A 20864-nucleotide genomic window follows, 5' to 3' on the forward strand; every position below is an offset into this window, starting at 1 on the left:
ATTATTTTGGAATGGTCAGCAGAAAAATCTATTCACAAAATTTTATAGCTAAGAGTGTCATTGGGTTGGGTTCCAAAGAAAAATTTCGATGGTATTCATTTATTCTACAGATGGTACATGATTTAAAGATTTAATAAGGAACTGAGTTAGATCTTTCATGTGCAAATTATTTAATCTCCCTGAACCTTGTGTATGTTTCTCCTTATCAGTACAATAGGAACAAAAAACTTGCCTCTCACTAATGTAAGGTGGGTCAATGCAATATGTGTGGGAAACCACTTGGTTCATTCTTGAGTATGATAACTAGCTATTAGTTCCCCTCACAAAGAAATAAAGAGTCTCATATAAAAATTAGAAATGCACCAACAGGAAACAGACCCCCTAAAGTATAAAATAGTTATAGTGGGGAGGTAGGTAATGGTTATCAGATAGTTAGGAATTAAAAAGCAATGACACCAAGTACTGATTTGCATAAAATCAGAAAACATTGTATTTTTGTAAAATGATTAAAACCATATAAACTTTTATTCAATAAGATTAGATGAGCATAATTAGTTACAAGACTACCGAGGAAAGAAGGTACTAATTTGCTTATCTACCTTACCTTATAGTTAAAAAACTTTGTTACATGAGCAAAAAGTTCGAAGCTGAAATCCATGTCAACAGTCTCTCCTAAACTAGCTGCCGCCATGCATTTCGCTGCGTACCATCCCATCTGTCTAGCCTGGGTCCACAGCCTCATCTGAAATACAAAGTGTTATGCAGGATAATTTTTCATTGTATTACTTGAAACACGTTATCACCTGAACCTTGTAACACTCCTTAAAGGGGTTCAGTGTTTGTTTGACAGTCCTTGAGATTGGTTAGATGTTTGGCTGGATTATTTTTCCACAGAAGCAATTGCCAATCCACACTAACCAAACTGATTTTGGTATTTGATAATTCTATATAAATCACTGAATCTAAATTAAAAGATCACACCAACTTTTATGTTTCAATAAAATTGCTATTAAAAATTACTAAAATATTTCAGGCTCCATCAGGTGAGAATTACATTTTAACTAACCAGTCTCAACGTCAGAGTAAATTTCTCATCAGCATTAATAGAGATGCCAAGTTATCACTGAAAAATTTCTTTCCTAGTTCTCATTTTTAGGTGCTGGATAGTTAAGGCCTCCCATGCAATCTAACCTCAAGGATCAGACAGATATATCACTTGGTGCCCAGCCCCAAGATACTGTATCAGATTTCAGTAACTGATTCTGGGAAGTCATTTAAAATTCTTCTCTATAACAGTATTAATTTCTTCTGTATTCTGTTACTGTATTGCTACAAAGTTTTGGGATTCCCTGGTATAGCATAACACCAGCCTTGGAAGTCAGTAGATTTGCACACCAACTCTCCTACATATTTCACTTTTCTGAGCCTCAGTTCCTTCACCTGAAACACAAACACATACCACCTCCTCCATGGCTACTGGGAAGACTAAATAGGAGGGCCTATAATAAGCAATTAGTTTCCTTATACCCCTGTGTTTGTGTAACTAGTGCTATCTTTTTGTGTGCAAAAATAATACACAACCTTGTATTTAAGCTTGAAGCATTTCTGATAGAAGTGATATATATATACATATTTGTATTTATATTTATATTCAGTCTCCTCCCTGTAAACAAGTTTGGTTTAATGAATTAAGAGGCAGTCTGTGGTAAGGGAGCAGAGTAAACTAAGCAGGGTAACACTAGAGAATGGCTGAAGGAAGTGGCCTGTAATATTACACTGCTGGACTAAACGGTGTATTATTAAATGGTGTATTTCAGCCTCCAAGTCCCTAGAGTTTGCATCTGAGACTATGTAAAACAAATTATTAGTACGTACTGCTTCTGCAAATTCAGAGATGGCATCTACTGAATTTACTCAAAACAAGAGATACCTGTTTATTTTTGGATATTTCTTTCCTGTATCAGAGTATGATGCACACTGAAGATATAATTTATCCTAGAGGGTTTAAAATGTTTTTTAAAATCCCACAAACTCCAATTTCTAATTGAGAGTGACAGATATGCCACATAAATGACATAGGATGATTGCAAAGAAAGCTGGAAACAAGCTGTTTGAAGCATTCTAGAAATAGGCTGAAAGTACTGTTTAATTGTTGTTATTTCTTTGTACATTAAAAAACACCCACAAAATAATGAAGCTGCCACCTGAAAAACTAGCTCTTCCACTACTTCATACTCCGTAGTTAATCTGCATGAATAATATCACTACCTGCAGAGCTGGTCTTTCACCAAGACAAATGCTGCCTAGTTCTTTTACCTCTAATATCTACGTACATCTCTACTAAGACAACCTCACCTACACCCATTGTCTGAGTACCTTCCTCTAGTATTTCTGCTCCACCTATAGGAGGCAGGCAACACTGTGGGCTGGAGGAAGTCTAGATCCAGCTGGAAGCAGCTGTTAGGCTAAAGGCTAAGGAAGGCTGTTTACTATCAGAACTTTTTTTCTGTAGTAATTTCCACAGGGACAGAACAGGGTCATCAGGAACAGAATGCTTTTACCTACATGGCTTACAATCTCTGTCACGGTTGTTTCTTAAATCTAAAACTGTGCTATACAATATGGTAGCCACTAGCCATATGTAGCTATTTAAATTAATTAAAAGTAAATAAAACTCAGTTCCTCAGTCACATTATCCACATTTCAAGTGCTCAACAGACACATGTGGCTAATGGTGGCCTGACTGGACAATGCAGAAATACAGGACATTTATTTCCATCATCACAGAAGGTTCCATAAAACAATGCTGAGAATGAAAAAGAAAGTAACAGCCCATAACTCTTTTTAAGTTAAAAGATATCCCAGCCTAATTCTATCACTGTAATTGTAACTTACCAAAAGGGAAATAGTCTAATTATTTTTTTAAAGTCACAGAAAACTCTATAGTAACTTCCTATTTAAAGTGGAAAGGTTGGAAAACCAGAAAGTTGGATTTGCTGGTAGCAACACCTTTGTTTTCAAACAGAATCTGATGAGAACGTGACCGCACGTGCGGCTTACCTGCTGCCAGAATGGGCTGGGCTGCCAGGACGCAGAGCAGATGTCGCCTGCGGCGTAGATGTCAGGGAGGGATGTGTGCATGTGATCGTCCACTTTCAGGCCCCCGTCTTCTCCTAGGTCAAACTAAACAACGTTGCTCATAAGCACACATGGTTAAGAAAATGAACCAGGATTTTTTCATTCTAAAGTAAAAGAATAATTAAAAATTTACATCATGATTTGATCTTTAATGAGAAAATGAAAAATAGCTGCAAAGTTTAGGCAGCTAAGCTGAATTTCCAGGGAATCAAGTTCCTAATAAGACACAACTCATAGAATTCTTAGAATTTAAACATCAAAAATACCTAATAACTATGCAACTAACCTACTTATAAGAACATTCCTTAGTTTTTGTAAGCTTTAAATGCTTAAAAGCAAAAATTACAAGATGGTTTTTCTAAAATATCACCTAAGAATTCATAGGAGGTGTCCCTCTCTTATAAATATTTAGATAAGTTATGCATTAGGTCCTATTAATAATGACACATTTTGGGATGTTAACTGCTGAGAACTAAGCAGTAAAAAAATATTGTAAATCAAGGCAAGAATATAAACTAAGTTGTTTTAAGTCATATTATTACAGTTTTGTACTAACAATGAACAATTATTCATGCTTGAGAATTAGAGATCTTAATAATTTAATTAATACTTTCAAAATATGCATAGCGGGACAAAATATTTCACCTTACCTTGTTGCCACAGAGAAAAGGTTCTACATTTGGTGTAACTCCTGTAGCACTGACAATGAAATCACAGCCATATATCTTTTCGTTGGTCAGTTCCACATATACAGGCCATATCTCTTAAAAAAAAATTTTTTTTAAGCCTCAAATGTAACCACCATCAACAATCCACAGCATAATGACTAGAACAGACAAAAATGAAGGCAAGAGATGACTTTAAAACAACATCCCTTAATAAACTGTCTAAGGCACATCTGCTGAAACAATTTTTAATGTAACTAACACCATCTCCTTGTTTTGGGTATGATTACAAAACTATGGCATTCTAAACATATTCCCTTCAAATTTAAGAACAAATTCTAACCAAGTAAATGTAAATTTGTAATTGTTTTATAAATTATTTTTTATTGTTGTTCAGTTATAGTTGTCCTGCCCTTTTCCCCACTGCTCTCCCCTGCGCCATCCCCCCAATCCCACAGTCAGTCCTCCCCCGTTGTCTGTGCCCAGGAGCCCTCGATTTGTGATCCTTGGCTTGCCCCTTCCCCTTCTTTTCCCTGTCATCCTCCTCCCCCCTCTCCTCTGGCCACTGTAGGTTTGTTGTTTAAATCTCTGGTTCTATTTTGCTTATTTGTCTTTTGTCGACTAGGTTCCACTAATAGGTGAGATGATATGGTATTTGTCTTTCACGGACTGGCTTATTTCACTTAGTGTAATGCTCTCCCTCCATTATTTCTTTAAAAATCTTAATGAGAATATATTCCACTGAGAGTTTAGTCTAACTAGGTTACTCACTTTTCAATGTTTTCCCTTAGTATTCATATTCAGACTTTACTCTCTTTTTTCCTATGGAAAAATTCAAAGAATTCAGAACTGGAATATATTATACACTAGTTTTGGCTGAGTCTATTTCTTCAAATGACAGTATTCTCACAGGAGTGTGGAATAGGAATTAGTAGATCTGTGTCTTAGTTCCAAATTCATAGATTTTCAGTGTTTGATTTTGGGTAAGTCACTTAACCTTTGAGAGTATCAGGGTTTTTTTCAGTTTTTGTTGTTGTTGTTTTTCAAAGATTTTACTTATTTTTTTTAAAGAGAGGAAAAGGGAGGAAGACAAACACCGATCAGTTGCTTCTCTTTGCACCCTGACTAGGGACGGAACCCACAACCCAGGCATGTCCCATGACTGGGACTCGAACTGCCGACCTTTCACTTTGTGGGACAATGCCCAACCAACTGAGCCACGTCAGTCAGGGCAGTTTCTGTTGTTTTGTTCTCATCTGCAAGATGCTCTGATTGACTCATAGGGTTATGACAGTCAAAACACAATGAATAAAGCCCTATACAATTTAATTATTAGGAAACTTAAAAAGCCATAAAAATGAAATGACTTTAAATTATTTCATTAAATTTTATATGGAAATCTGAAGCTTTTTTGTTTTAGAAAGATTTTATTTATTTTTAGAGAGAGGGAAGGGGAGGGAGAGAGACATCAATGTGTGGTTGCCTCTCGCGGGCCCCTAGTGGGAACCTGGCCTGCAACCCAGGCATGTTCCCTGACTGGGAATCACACTGGGGACCCTTTGGTTCACAGGCCAGCACTCAACCACTGAGCCACACCAGGCAGGGTTGAAGCTGTTTTTAAATATAACAAGAAAGATGACTTCCTTTTAAATAAGTGGTTAAATATCTTTTAATTTCATTACTTACCTTTATCAGTTGTAACTGACTGATTATGATGGTCTCTTGGGAAATTCAAGGAGCTCTTCTTAGAAAATCTAAATTCTTTCTGAAGGTAGATTTTCTTAACTTCACACATAGTTTCAATGTGAATCTTATGAGAAAACTAAAACAAAGAAATACTGGTCACCATAGTACTTCCAGAAAGAATGACACAGGTTACTGATGATGAAGAAAATATTTATAAATATACTTAAGGAAGCATATAGAAAAAATAATTCTTACAATATAAATGAAAACACAGTGGGTGACCAAAAATAAGCCTATGAGTTTCTGTGTGTAAAAGAAATGAACAAAAATTCATTTGGTACTGAAGACATCTAGTAAAATCGGCAGGTAACATCAAGGGTGTACTTTTCAGTATAAGTCTCGATAATTACACATACATTTTTTTAAAATTACAACCATTATAGACTATAAAAACTTCTTGAGGGCAGGTCTATGCCAACTTATTGTTATATCCCAGAACCTTAAAATACTACATTATTAGCCTCAGGCCCAGAAGGTACAGGAAGAAATGATTTTGCATAATTTCCATCACAAAAATCACACACACCATGAAGCCAACCCTTCTTCAACCTATGCAAGGCTAAAATCATGCAGTAATAAAGCCTGCATGTATGCTTCTTACGTTCTTTAAATATCATAGCCTTTTAACAACTATTTTAAAAATAAAATATCTAGCATATAAAATGAGTAAAAGCCTGTCATCTGCTTATCCAATTAAGATAATAAATGTGTATTTTATTTAGAATCCATCTATTAACCTTTAAAATACTGTAATGCATCTCAAGTAACCCTGGGGAAAAAGATTAATTTAAAATAGCACAGGCGTATTCAATGTGTCTATGTATAGAAATTTCCGTCCTGGGGTGTTAAAAAGAAGGCTGAGAGTCAGTTTTAGATGAACTTAATATTCATCTGTCTTTCGTGCACATGTGGGCTATGTCCTTTCTTAGCACTATGGATTCTAAATAAAGTGACCAACAATTCTTTGACTACATATTGTTACCAGTCTTCAACAAATAGTTCCTGAATTTACAGCTGCACTTAGGTTTAGTTGGTATAGGAAAACATACCTCTTTTGTTCCTTTAAGATTCAAGCCTTCATGCCAATCAGGTCCCAAGGCACTACCTATATGACCAGCATTAGCTTTGGTTTCTGCTTCCTTTTTCCTTCCTGAAGAGATAAACTCAATTCAAAATTCAAATGATATAAAAGTTGCCAAGCAGAGAATTATGCTTGCGTTCTGCAGCGTTTAGGCACTATAGTGATTCTTATACATAAATACATACAAAATGATTAAACAAAGTCATCTGTATTAATCATTTTATTCCTTATTTTACTATTTTGTGATGCAGAGCTATAAAATAATCTTTCAATCGAGTATTGAGTATAAACACAGGATTTTGGGGATGTTTTATATACTGGTTAATATGAAGGGCAAGACTATTAGCCATCGAATTTTGAAAATTTTGTCAATTTTTAGGATGCCCAAAACTTACAAAATTCTTGAATTTTATAAGCCGTAAGTTAAAAAAAAAAAAAAAACCCTCTTTAAAAAACTGTGAAGCTTGTATTTGTTTTAAACACACTGCATTTTTAATAAAATTGCCTTAGGTATTGTTTAATTGCAGCATTTGTTTACAAAGATTTAGATGGACTTATTTATTTAATTCACTTTAAATTTCCAGTTTTAATCATACATATTTTTCATAAAATACATATATTCTAGAAAATCTAAAAAGTCACATAAAGATATACAGATAAATATTACCTACATTCCTAACTTCCAAATATATTTTGCTAAATCTTCTTAGTCTTTTTCTATATGGTTAAAAAAATGTTTTTATCTGTGAACTAAAGAACCAGCTGCTATATTTACCTTCAATTGTATACCTGGTTCTTTTATGAGCAATTTTAGCCTCTGGTTTTTCAGCAATGAGCTTTGAGGTCAAGAATTCAGCTGCTCCTGCATCGAAGAAAGTATTCCCAATAGCTTTATCTTTAATGGCCCAAATTACTTCACAGCCTTCAATTTCATACCTAAAGGAATATTAAAATTATACAGAGCAATTTCAAAAGTCTGAATAGAAATCTTTGGACCTGAAAATAACAATTCTCTCCTAAGGCCTAAGTCAATATTTTAAGGCAAACTCAAAGAATGATTATAAGGAGGAATATAACACTCTTCCAGGATACGACTTAAAGTAGAATAAATAATAAAAGAAATTTAACCAGTTTACTGAAAGAACATATAAGTGACAAATATGTATACGAGACATCAGGTAAAGTTTCATTTCAATAAATATCATTTCAAAGTATTCAGTTTCTACAACATAGTTATTATTTAATGTCTCACAGGGTTCCCAGGAGTTAGAAATGCTTTATCTGGTTATAGCGTAATCAATAATGGATGGATGGATGGTACACAGCTACCATACTGAGAACAACTGACTGCTTTAGTAACAGATATTTTATGTACTCAAACATATTACTGAAGGAATAGGATTAAATGTTCTGAGACTAAATACTTTTTAATGTAAGAAAGCATTTCATTGTCAATAAGAATTGTATTAAGCTATACTTTTGGTGATAGCTGATGGGAAAAATTTATCATGTGTACATAAGGATTTGAAGCTCCTCTTTCCATAAATCTGTGCTTCCTCCATTTTGGCCCAGTTTGGTTTTGAAACCCTAGTTTTTTCTCTGCATTTCTGTGTGCAATGCCATAAACTTCAAATTACAATAATAACTGCCATTCCTAGTACTCAGCCAACTGAAGAATTCTTACAGGCTTCCAGTGGGAGTCATCATCCTCTAAAAGAGAGGGGCAAAAACCTAGTCTGAGAGTTGGAATGGATGCAACTGAGCAAAGACAGGGTTGTAGCAGATTCCTTATTTTAACACAATCTGTCCTCTGTAATTGGACCCAACTTTCTGCCCTGAAAAAATACGCAAACTATTCCATGTCAGACATTTACTGGGAGGTAAAATCACAAAGAAAGTAAATCAGTCTTCTAGAGACTACAGCAAGATATTCTTCAATGATTTTTTACTTGAAATATCATCTTACAGTGATAATATTTTATATTCAATAATGTGTTCACACTTCCCAAATTTCCCAAAACCACATCTGGGAGTACCACAAATCCTGAAATAGGAGTCACAAATCCTTTGGATTTCACGGACCAGACACGTGACATAACCGAGTGAAACAGGATGGGCAGGAGCAATAACAAGTGATGGGGATTATGACTAGAACCTCTAAAGGTGTACACACTCAAAACTGTTTTTAGTATACTACGTGCTTATAAAACATAGGGGTCAAATCTAGCCACTCACCAGCTGATGATCCTCCGAGACCTAAAGCACTCCTTAAACTCATGTTTTACAATGACATTTTTGCAACTATCAGTTCTATGAAAGCTAAAAAATTAAGTGGATTTTCGATCTTGAAAATATATGGAAAACATATTTATCTTTGATTTTCAGGATAAAAGATCTTTTCTAGTCTGCCAATAGTCACACGGATCACAGAGCAGTTCTTAAACATACATACTTACGCTAATTCAAGTGCGATACCACCATTCCCTATGATCATTATTCTTTTAGCTTTAGTAAGCTGTTTCTGAAATTCCTGTATTAAAAACAAAATGACACAGTGTTTTGTACAGTGGGCAGTACCAGAAGCAAGAGGCTTCACTGATAATAAATCTCACTTCCCTACTCTACTAGGACGCACCTTCCAATTAATATCACAAACGTTCTCCCCCATGTTTCACCCTAACTGCCTCTACAGCAATGCCTGCCTGCTTGTCCTTGTTTTATGTCATTACATTTAGAGTACTACTTCAGAACATCAGCAAGAGGCACTGTCTTTCGTTTACTGTATTCCCAATTATTTGACCAAATCAGGGTACTAACATAACATTGATCTGTATCCTAGATACAAGGTTCTTCCTTTTCTTCTTGTCCCTCAGTCGATACTCCCTGCAGTCACTCAGCACTTAAAGTGTGCAGGTGCGAGAGGCATACCAGCACAGCAGTTAGGAGCACAAACTCTAGAGTCCCGGTTCTAGCCGTCACTAACTGCAGCACCATGAGTAAGCTGCTTAACCTCTTGTGCCTCAGATGCAACTACAGATGGAAATAAGAATGACTATTATCTCAGGTTTCTGTAAGCATTAAGTAAGACGATGTAGATAGAGCCATTAGGAATAGCATACACATAATAATGTCTAACATTTATTTGAAAAAATGTTCTTACCAGTATAAGGCAGCTAATTGGTACTATCACCCCCCTAAAAAGATCACAGTAAGCTTGAAGAAAAGCCAGTGGTCAGTCTTAGGAGACTTTCAAAAGTATAGAATAGTACCATTGCTTCAGGATGACATCTAAATAGCTAAATTCCTCCTCCTACTACGTTGTTACCATTTCTATTAAATTGACCACAAAACTTACTGTAATATTCAATAATTAAATACTGAAACTGACTTCCTAAAAATTCTACAAGAAGAAAACCCTTACATTAATCTTAGTTTGTACTTCACTGAAGGCAGTAGGTAACAGAGCACTGGACACGGAGATGAACGCCATGAGTTTAAACCGCACATCTGATAAACTTAACAATCACCTTCCTATAGGTAAGTTAATCTCTCTATTTTAATTTCCTATTTGTAGAGTGGGAATGATGACTGTCACACAGGATTACTATGAGGATTCAATGAGTTTATGTACGTACAGGGCCTTGCTGGAACATAGTTATGATGCAATCTTTGATAATACCTAAAGTGTTTACAAGAAAATAATCAAGTTCTAGTTTTCTCTAAATTCCAAATTATTTAATTAAGAATAAGCTGAAAGTAAACTATCAGTTTTCAAGAATATAAAACATTGTTACATAAGTGTAAAATTACCACCTCCTGGGATAGAACAACAAGGATCTTGAGGTAAGATAGAGTATTGTGATTTGAAACCGGGAAGAGCTCTTTGGCAAGAAGGGTAATCAAACCCTGAAGCACATTATCAAAGGAAGTGTATAAGGTTCCACAGATAGAGTTTCCCCTCGTTGGGACAGTTGTCTCTATTGTTGGAGAGAACAATAAACCAAGAGACTTTTTTGGTTTAGGATTATCATGATTTTGTACCACAGAGATCTTCTGAATATTATTTTCTTTGCTGAGCAGTAAATTCAGTAAGTTTTAGATGTGATTACCTTTTGGGAGAAGATCATTACATTATTTAGGTTACAAGTCCCATGCTCCCAGTCACAGTACAGAGTGTGTGCTCAGTGGTAAGCTGTACCCTGCAGCACGGTCATGAAATTTGGGACATCAAATAACAGAAGCAACACAGAATATCCGCACAAATAGAGAACAAGATAAATTAACAACTACAAACAAACTGAAACTGGCAGTAATGGAGCATTATAGCTAGTTTCTGGTTTGTGGGTCAGGAAACAAGAAACCTCCCTGCTGCTCCTGCAGTTTAGGAATTAACATGGTAAGTGGACCACTTTCATTCAAATGTAGAAAAAGACATCTGAGAAAAAAGTCTGTGTTTCCCCCAGACCCAACTAAAGTATTACCTGAGCACTGTCTGTATCGCGAATCCCTAACACATACGGATTTCCTTCACGTATCAACTTTGGTTTCGCCCCAGCACACAGACAGAGTTTCTTATATACGTGCTGACTGCCATCTTCTGTTAAAATGCACTGTAAAAACAAAGCAATGAAGGGCAGAAGGGAAGCATTTACACGAGTATAATTTCATTTCAATTAAACATTCAAAAATACAAAGGCAAAAATATATTAAGGTTGCCTCTTGGTGGCACTCAATACTTTGTTATAGCAAATGCAAAGTTAAGTAAGCATGAGAATACATTCTTCAGTCCAGCAATTCTTAATCATTTTAGGGCCATGAATTATTTTCAGACTCTGATGAAACTAATCTTTCTCCAATGGAAGAAAAGGCATGTTCACACAAAACTTGGCATAAAACTTAGGGATGGTCATGATGTTTGGAAAGAAATGTTGAACTCAGATTAAAAATTAAACATTAGAAATTTTAAATTTCTTATCTCATTGGAAGTTACTGTAAGAAGATCTAGTGATACTAACTGTGTAGTACCTTAATTTCTGTTATGTGTACAGAGGAGTAAATAGTGTGAAAAGGTTAGAAAAGGTTACAATACATCTTCTTAATCTAAAAAATGTAATAAAAAGTGCTAAAAAGTACTGATATTCTTAAGTCAAAATAGCAATCACTTTACCAGCAAACTACATGCTCTTTGGGGATATTTTAGCCTAAGTGACACACATGCCAAACTTAAATCCTACCATGTGCTGGCTTTAAAGATATTTATATTAATTTTTAAAAACATCAGTGAGTCTAAACATATTAGGGAGCCATTGTTTCTGTTCCTTGATGCTGAATGAAAATCTGCAGAGAAGTAGTGGTATTTAGAAAGCAGATATACATGAAAGATGCTGGACTTTGCTGGACTGGTTCAGGAGTTAACACCTGTGCAATGCGTTTAGAATTATAAAACTTGGGAAATCATAACATAGCACTCACTACCTATTGAGACATTTGTCACCCATGTTGACTCTTCAGCTGCATAACAAATACATAAAACCAATAGTGAAACATGGTAATGGTGGCACTCTGATTCATTTAAAAGTCTAAGTTCCCTCCCAATTCATTAGTACACTTTTAAGCCTACTTCGATTTGCAAACTAATTGACATGGATGTGATATATATAAAACATATAATGAATATGTGCTACCACGGTAAGTATTAAGAACTTACTCTGGTTTTTTTGATTCAGATTTTCTCAAAACTCAGTACTTTTTCTAAATTGCTTTCCTGGCAAATTATATGTGTTTCAAATGTGTACAGGTGCTCTATTCCTAAGGACAAATTCATAAATTAGAGCTGTTTTAGAGAAACTACCAACTCCACCTCACATCTTGTGTAAAGCTCATTTGAGGATACTGTTACTCATCTGATGACATCCTTCTCTGAGACGGCCTCAGTCCTGAGACTTAGTTTGGGCCTTACAGCCTTCGGACTATTGCAACCAACGCCCAATCTGGTTGTTGGCCATAGCCACTCACTGCACCCTCGTTCATCCTTGACACTGCTGTCAGATGTACTTTCCTAAAAGAACATCTATTTTATCATCCCTGCCTCCACCTAAAACCGCTCTACTATTTCTCCATTGATTATAAAATGAACTCAACTTCCTAACATGACATAAAAAGCCCTTTATTTATCCCATGGACGACCTCATTGTTCCACATGCTCCTTTTCCTTTCTTTGGGTCTTTGAACATAGGAGTCTCCTCTTCCTACAATGCCCTTCTCCATCTGAAGAACTCTTAATTCACCTGCATTTTATTTTTGAAAGATATTTATTTATTTATTTTTAGAGAATGGGAAGGGAGAAAAAGAGAGAAAGAAACATCAATGTGTGAGAGAAACATCGATCGATTGCCTCTCACACGTGCCCAAATTGAGGACCAGGTCCGCAAGACAGGCATGATGAGCCCTGGCTGGGAATCAACTGTTGACTTTTAGCTTTGAAGGACGATGCTCAACCAATTGAGCCACACCAGTCAGGGCTCACCTGTATTTTAAAACACAGCTCAAATATTAGTCAATCTGTGAAGTCTTCCTAAATATCTACTATCAGAGCTTTGATAATATTTCAGTGATGGTGCTTTTCACATGTCCATGCAATTATACACATGTGCATCTATATTCCCTACGACACTGAGAACTCCTGGGAGCAGACTCCTTCTATTATTGTTTACTACTATGTTATTATGCCCCAGCACTGAATGTAGTGGCCAGAAAACAGTGGACACTCTATAAGATGTTAATGATGGTCTGAAATGTAAAACCTAAAACGCCAAAACTAAACTAATTAAACAATCCCAATAAACCCAAAAAAGTGTATATTATTCTAATAATGGAAATCAATGTCACTAAAATTTACTTGCTAGAGACTTTGGTGGTGGTACAGGTGGGGTCAAAGGAAGTCAGGCAAAACTCATCACAATTTAACAAAGGAAAATGTCATCAAGGAAACAATTCTCTTACATGTTCTTCACTCTGCAGTTGCTTTACTTCCGATTCTATAACCTTAATGTTGGGAAAGCGGTTTTCTAACATGGTACTTGGTTGTTCTTCAACATCAAATTCCTCCAATACTTTAGAAACCTGTGTTAGATCAAAGAGATAAAAATGTGTGTTTAAAAATATTTTTCTTCCAAGAGTTTTAAATAATAAAAATAATCCATTTCTTTTTATACCCCACTCATTTCATGTTCATAAAACAAGATGATCTGGTCTCTGGACTCTTCTTTCCTGTTTTCCAAAATCACTGGCATCCTTTTGGACTCACTTTCCCCCTATCCTGCTAAGACTGAACTGTGGATCATTCCATCTTTTGCCCAAACCCTTTATTTCCTTCCTCTCTTATCCTTAACCATTAATTACCATGAAAACTTCCAGCCATAGATCAAACTACCTTCCTTCTCTAGTCCTACACCCAGTCTGCTGCAGAAGAACCACACAGCTCACAGACTGGTTATGTGACCTCGGTTGCTCCTTATACGCTGCATGGAAATCCTACTACATGGCCATAACAGCTCTCAAACTTCTTAGTCTCCTAACCCCTTTACACTCTTACAAATGATTGAGCACCCCAATGGGCTTTTGTTTGTTTGACTTATCCCTAGCAATATTTGCCACATTAGAAATTAAAGCTGAGAAAAGGTTTAAATATTACTCAATTCACTCAAAAGTAACAATAAATCCAATACATGTTAAACAGATTATAATATACTCAATGAAAAATAACTACTTTTTCCAAAACAAAACAAATTAAGTGAGAAGAATGGCGGTGTTTTACATTTTTGTAAATTTCTTTAATGTCTCGCTTAACAGAACTGATAGCTGCATATCTACTTCTGCATTCAAATTGTTAAATATGCTGTTTGTCCTCACAAATATGCAGCCCTTTCAGATAATGAAACTCAACAAGTAATAGTTTCTTAAGTTTACATGCAATGTAGAATTTGAAACCATATGAAAGAATTTTTCATTCTGTTATTGTGAAGTCCATTGGTCCATCCTGCACTTTGAGTGGATCTTGTAGCATCATACACTGTCATGTGTATGATATTGGTTTGCTACGTTATAGAGATATTCCAATTATTGACTCATTTCATAGTAATACAACACAAAATATCACACTCATTACTATCACCAACAATCTCATCAGAAATGTCTTTAGGTACTGTAAGGTCACAGTGAAGAATGAGTTTTTCAAATTTCCAATTTTTGCTTCAAAGCTCCAGTTCTGTCCTAATGCCAACAAATATTTCCTTGACGTGACAGACACACTTCATTCATTTTCCAAATATGAATGACCACAATCTGTCAACTGTTCTTTCAAGTTGATGTTCCATCATAACAAGAAGCTAGTTCATCTCACAACTCAGCAATGGCACAACTGCTCTTCCTCAAGTAACACTGTCCTCCTGCAGTGTGTGCTCCAGGCATCTAGCCCAGTTCATCATGCAGAATGGTAACAAGACAAGTACTTAAGAGTCAAGATTCAATAAAATTAACTTTTTACTGGCCTTTTTTAAACGGACTGTGTGGCAGTGAAGAATACGATGACTACTAGTACAGCTTAGCCACCATTGTTTTTCTAACATCAGTGCAAATGACAATATAGTGAGAAGAGCAAATAACATCTTAGTAATTTATTAAATCCCGCAGTGACATTTTCAAACTTTCGCCATTTTAATGTTCCAATTTATTCCATCCTTTCATTCACATATGTATGAACATACTCGTATATATACACATATTAGAATATGAACTCAAAACTTTTTAACAGGTGAGGTACAGGGTCAAAAATGTTTGGAGACCACTATTCTATTACACTATTCTATTTTGGTCTATTACACTATGACCAAAATGATCTTAGACTCCTATTATAATGTTGTAATATATAATGTAAATTCATGGAACTACAAAGTGTTCTCAGATGCTTATTACATTATCTGAAACATTAATTATCTACAAGCGTAAACTTGTCTCAGAAGCACTTCTGGCTTGTAATACACATGCACACATACACATATTTATAATAAAAGTATTTACACATATATATTTGCATTCATATTTAGGTTTCATAGCATCTTTCCCAAAAGAATCTTATTTTAACATATTTTCTTTTTTTTTTTTTAAAGATTTTATTTATTTTTTTTACACAGAGGGGAAGGAAAGGAGAGAAGGAGAGAAACATCAATGTGTGGTCACCCCCTACTGGGGACCTGGCCCACAATCCAGGCATGTGGCCTGAGTGGGAATCAAACCTGCAACCTTTTGGTTCATAGGTCCCTGTCCAATCTGCTGAGCCACACCAGTGAGAGCTAAAATATTTTCTGAAAAGTAATTCAGAGTGGGAGGAAAAAAAGAAAAGACTAGGAATTCAGTATCATTCTGGGTGCTTCTGGTAGTCAATCTGAGTAATTCTAAACTTTGAGATATAATTTTAAAATAAGTATCAATAGAACATGTCATTTAAAACAAAGTAGTACAGTTACACTACCTGCTATGCAAGCTATTACAATTTTTAAAAATACTAAGAAAGTTATACAAAAGTTCTTACCTGTTTGAAATTTGTAACTGCTTTAATAACAGGAGAAGCTGTTACCAGGAGAACCTCTTCTGATGGAAATTGAATCGCCAGCTTATTTTAAAAAGTAGGAAAAAATATGATAAATAACTTTAGGTAATAGTATATATGGCATGGAGGGTGAGAGAGAGATAATGCAATTTTAATAGAGTTACTGACAAGAAACTAAAAACTGACCGTTCCTCATCACAGGTTTCTATAATTCAGAGTCTTGTTCATATCTACGGGGTAGTGATGAGTAGTGTTCAACTCTGGTATTGTTTAAAATGAGGAATACGTTCACACTAAACACTAACAAGGTCTGAACAAGGAAAGTGACAGAAAGGGATATTCCTTACTTACTTAAACTATATGCCAATTTAAAGTTATCATGCAGAGGGTAAGGAGAAATAATCTTCCTAATTAACAGTTGAACCAACTTCTATTTATTGTAAAATATTTTCATTTGCCTTCAATATGGTGCAATTATAGCAAACCCTCATAATAAACATTTAGAATCTTGGCACTTTCCTCACATGCTTTGGCACTCCTGTCCTGCCCCTTCCGTGCTCGACCAGTACATAGTCTCTGGGAAGACCAAGCCACTTCAGTATCAGCCTTAACAAAATTTGGTGGTTTAACTTGCTATTGTTTCATTATTTGCCTCTACCTACAAACCTCTCTCTTACTTTACACGTCTTGAAAACATTTTCCTAACTCATGCTCCAGTTCCTCGACCCCACCAATCTCTACTTCTGTGCCTACTATACTATTAAAACTGAACATGTTCAGTTCTACTATACATCCTTAAAACCTAGGTTCTTTTTTTAGTATCACATTACTTAAAACTTTCTACAGTATTTGGCATAATCATCATTCTCCCCATCTTTCTTTCCTTTGCATATTCTGTAATCCCCCCTCCTTGTTTGTTGTTTCCTTTGCTAGACCAGGCCCTCAAAACTGTATTCTACTAAAATCACCTTTAAATTGTCCTTCCAGTCTCATGTTAACCTGTTGCCTCTGTCCCACATATTATAACTAATCATCTTTCAAACTTTTTCATTTGATCGTATTACCCCATTGCTCAAAATCGTCTATGTGTAAGTTCCTGGTAAAGTCTTAGCATAATTTACAAGATCCTTTATGATCTGGTCTCTGCAACTTTCCCGGTATCATCTCTGGTCACTCCCCCCAAGCACCACGTGCTTTAAGCTTTGCTGCTCCCAGACGATGTCAAGCTTCTCCACTGAGACGGTGCCTTGCTCCCTTTGGAATGTCTGTCTTCTCTTGTCTAAGTGGTGAACTTTTACTCATTGTTCTACACTGAGACAAAAGTGTATCGAAAGGATATCTCTTCCCTAATTCTCTCCCTATCAACTAAACAGGCACCCCTAAGACAGTAAGTAAACAGGCTGCTGAAATGATTTATTTACAAGTCTCTTCCACTAGGCTGTTAAATCCCTAAAAAGAAGGTACCATGCTGTTATATTTAACTAATCAGCCCTTAGCGCACTGCCTGGATCATAGATGTACACCTGGTGAATAAACGGAAAACATATATTAGGATTAAGAGTAAAGGTCATTTCTTATGACTTCGGCGATTACTTATGTTTACTTCATATAATTTAGTCCTTTTTGGAATATAAATACATGATATACGTTCTGATTATTCGCTGTAAGGAAAAAAGCATTCCGTAGCTGCATTCCATACGTTGCTGGCTGTTTTATGAAACATTACTAGAGATGAAATATTGTCTATCTTGTTAGTTCAAAGTACAGGAAACTTATGTAAGGGTTAAGATGCACCAAGGCCTTGGCCCCTACCTATACAGAAGCTGAATTCAATCATCTGATTACAGAGGAGGATGAATTTTCTGCCCAAGCACTTACTAGTTACAAGCCTTCCTGTCTGCTCTGACATTACTCGGACCAGGTCCGTCCCCTCCCCACCACCCCGCCACGCGCCTCAGGTGAAGGTTGCGGGGTCCTAAAGACCGCATCATGGGCCGCCACGCAATCTCCAATGTCTGCGGGCAAGAAAGCAGGCGGGAAAAAGAAAGCGTCTGAACAGGAACCTAGGAGAAGGACCACGGGAGGGAGCCTCCAACGCCACCGCCCCCGGGGTCGAGGAAGAGGCGGAGCCTCACGCGCGCCCACCCTACCTGCTCCGCACAAGTGACACCCGCGATGCCTCCGCCGACCACCACGAACTTCCCCGCCGTCGTGGGAGGGCGCGCTGCCTCCATGCTCTCAGACTTCCAGGAGCTTACCGACTACTCTGCGGGAACTACGGAGGTTGCTTTCACCCCCGTAAAGAAGTCGCTGGGGACGGCCACTTCCGGCGCCTGATCCGGGAATCCGACCTACGGGTGCCCAGCGGCTCAGACTTAGTCTCTTCGCCTGTTGGCCGCGGGCTGCGACGTCTTGATGCTAGGGCGTTGTTGTTAGTCTTGAATGTAGTTTTTCCTCGTAGAGTTGATAAAAAGAAGACCAAAAACAAGCAGAAATTACAGAAGATGGGTCGCCGAAAGAGACTTGGCAAATTGTTTAAAGACTAGTGTGCTCAAGGGGCAGAGTGTTCTTAAAAATAAATGAATTTCCCTGATATTCTTACCCTAAGTTCCCGTGGGAAATTAGACATCTTAAGATGACGCAGGAACCACAAGGGGCTTTCAGGAAACTCACTTATCCTTTTCCACCAGCAAACTCTGCAATTTTATACCACCCTGACATCTCTCTTGCTGTCAGAACATCTAGCTAACAACATCTCCTTGCCTTCAGCAGAATGAGGTTCCAGTTGCTGGGTCCCTCAGACTCTAGGGACCCAGGCAAAGCTCTCCCAAGATCTTTGGAAGTCTCCCTCACTTATGCTAAAGTGACAGGGACTTAGGCTAGGAATGTGTGTTGGAGCTGGCCCCGAGGCCAGGGGGTGGCGGGGGGTAGTGATTGTTTCCTACAAGCATTCTACAACTTTCTTCGTAAGAATTGTTATTACAGTCTTCTGCAATTATTCAACGAATTATTTGCTTTCCCTTGTATAGCCTCAAGGAATATGATGGGCTAATGCTGGCAAAATCGGTTTTATAATCTCTTAGCACTCACCTACTTTCTAATCTTTTAGCATGGTCTAGTACCTTGGGTTAAAGGCATTGGGATACTTCGCCTATTATATTGTTCTTAGCTTTTGGAGCTGAACAAACCAGAAAATCACATTTAACTCCATTGTATACTGGGTATACTATTTTTGTTCTACAAATACCAGATTCATGTCATTTAGGAAACTGGAGGCATTTCTTAAACTGTATCTTCCCCCCAGTTCAGTTTATTAAGTCCTGCCAACTCGGAAATGTTCCTCAGTTTTCTTATTTTAGTTTTTTATTGTGCTTGCCCTATTTTCAGCCTTCTTCTCCCACTTGGACTATTAAAAGAGGCTCCTCATAGGTCTTTCTTTCTTTGTTCTCTGCTCCTAGTGTACCCCTCTTCTGCCCGAAGAGTTATCTTACTAAAGGGAAAATGTGGTGACTTTCCCTCCCCACCACTCTTCCTTCTGGCACAATTTCAGTTTCCTAAACACATCAAAACTTTTCTTGTCTCTTCCTTTCCAGGCTTTCTTGTCCCACCTACAGATATCTGTGAATCTAGGAATTGCAAGCTCAAATGCTAACTTCCCCACCATTCTCAGGCAGAGATAATCATGTTTATAGTACTTTATTGCATTTAACAGAGTTTATTGTGATAGAGTCGGGTGTGTCCCTATTGGGTTTCCTCTCTGAGGAAAGGGATTATATTGTTTTTATACCCTTGCCTGTGTCCCCAGACCCAGCACTTAGCACAGTGATTTACGTGGTATGTACTCAATGAATGTTTCTTGAGGCTTCAGAATAAGCATAGTAACCCTGACCTTATAAAAATAGGGCTCTTATTGTATGGTTACACCCACCAATTTGAGGGATGAATCGGTCTTGTGAAATGTTACTGTTCTTTCTTAAATAGTTTGCTACAGTGTCTTTCGATCAGGTTGCTCTGGGTAGATAGATGTTGCGGTTATCCCACAGTGTCAGGATACACCCAAAATTGGCTTTGGATGTCAACATTGTTAACACACATACACACACGCACACACACGCACACCCTATGAGGTAATGAAAAGATTTATTGCTCACATAATAAGGTTTTCTGGACTTCTGTAAAGAACAGGGCACTCTCTCAAGTTGATCCAAAAGTGGTTTGTGAGAGCAAGGGAAGGAGACCAATTCTGCTTTTATCATGATTAGGGGATCGGGCTGGGGTGAGTGTTCCAGCACATGTAGGCCAGGCCATGCTGTGGTTTGAGCTTCTTACCAGTGCCACAGGTGGGCATACCCAAACTTTCTCAACTTGACCCTACGTGGGACAGAGGGGAAAGGGCAAGGCTTGAAAGCTGTAAGTAAACATCAAAAATGGAGTCAGCCCTTTATTACAATAGGTAGAACTGTTTCTGAATAAAACATTTATACTTATATTCCATGGCATTTATTTGTTAATTGCTAAACTTTCCACATATAAAATTATTATGACCACACTGAAGGAATTATTATTTAATTATATTGATTATTAATTATTTACCATTTTAGTGTGTAAGGCAACATTATAATATTCA

At 36.9% G+C, this 20864-nt stretch overlaps 1 protein-coding gene across 1 annotated transcript in view; it reads right to left on the bottom strand.

Annotated features, from left to right (window-relative positions):
* Nucleotides 1-18568, bottom strand: part of PYROXD1 (pyridine nucleotide-disulphide oxidoreductase domain 1) — a 19014-nt gene extending 446 nt beyond the window's left edge. The window contains exons 1-11 of the mRNA XM_024575521.4: nt 18388-18568; nt 16220-16300; nt 13633-13752; nt 11112-11240; nt 9087-9160; nt 7406-7566; nt 6599-6699; nt 5490-5625; nt 3789-3901; nt 3061-3183; nt 605-742 (exon numbers count right to left, since the gene is read on the bottom strand). Of these exons, the coding sequence (XP_024431289.2) occupies nt 605-742; nt 3061-3183; nt 3789-3901; nt 5490-5625; nt 6599-6699; nt 7406-7566; nt 9087-9160; nt 11112-11240; nt 13633-13752; nt 16220-16300; nt 18388-18471 (1260 nt within the window). The 5' untranslated portion in view covers nt 18472-18568. The remainder of the gene's footprint in view (nt 1-604; nt 743-3060; nt 3184-3788; nt 3902-5489; nt 5626-6598; nt 6700-7405; nt 7567-9086; nt 9161-11111; nt 11241-13632; nt 13753-16219; nt 16301-18387) is intronic.
* Between the last annotated feature and the right edge of the window lie 2296 nt (nt 18569-20864).

The sequence above is a fragment of the Desmodus rotundus genome, chromosome 3 (genome assembly GCF_022682495.2).
Source record: "Desmodus rotundus isolate HL8 chromosome 3, HLdesRot8A.1, whole genome shotgun sequence".
Taxonomy (NCBI): domain Eukaryota; kingdom Metazoa; phylum Chordata; class Mammalia; order Chiroptera; family Phyllostomidae; genus Desmodus; species Desmodus rotundus.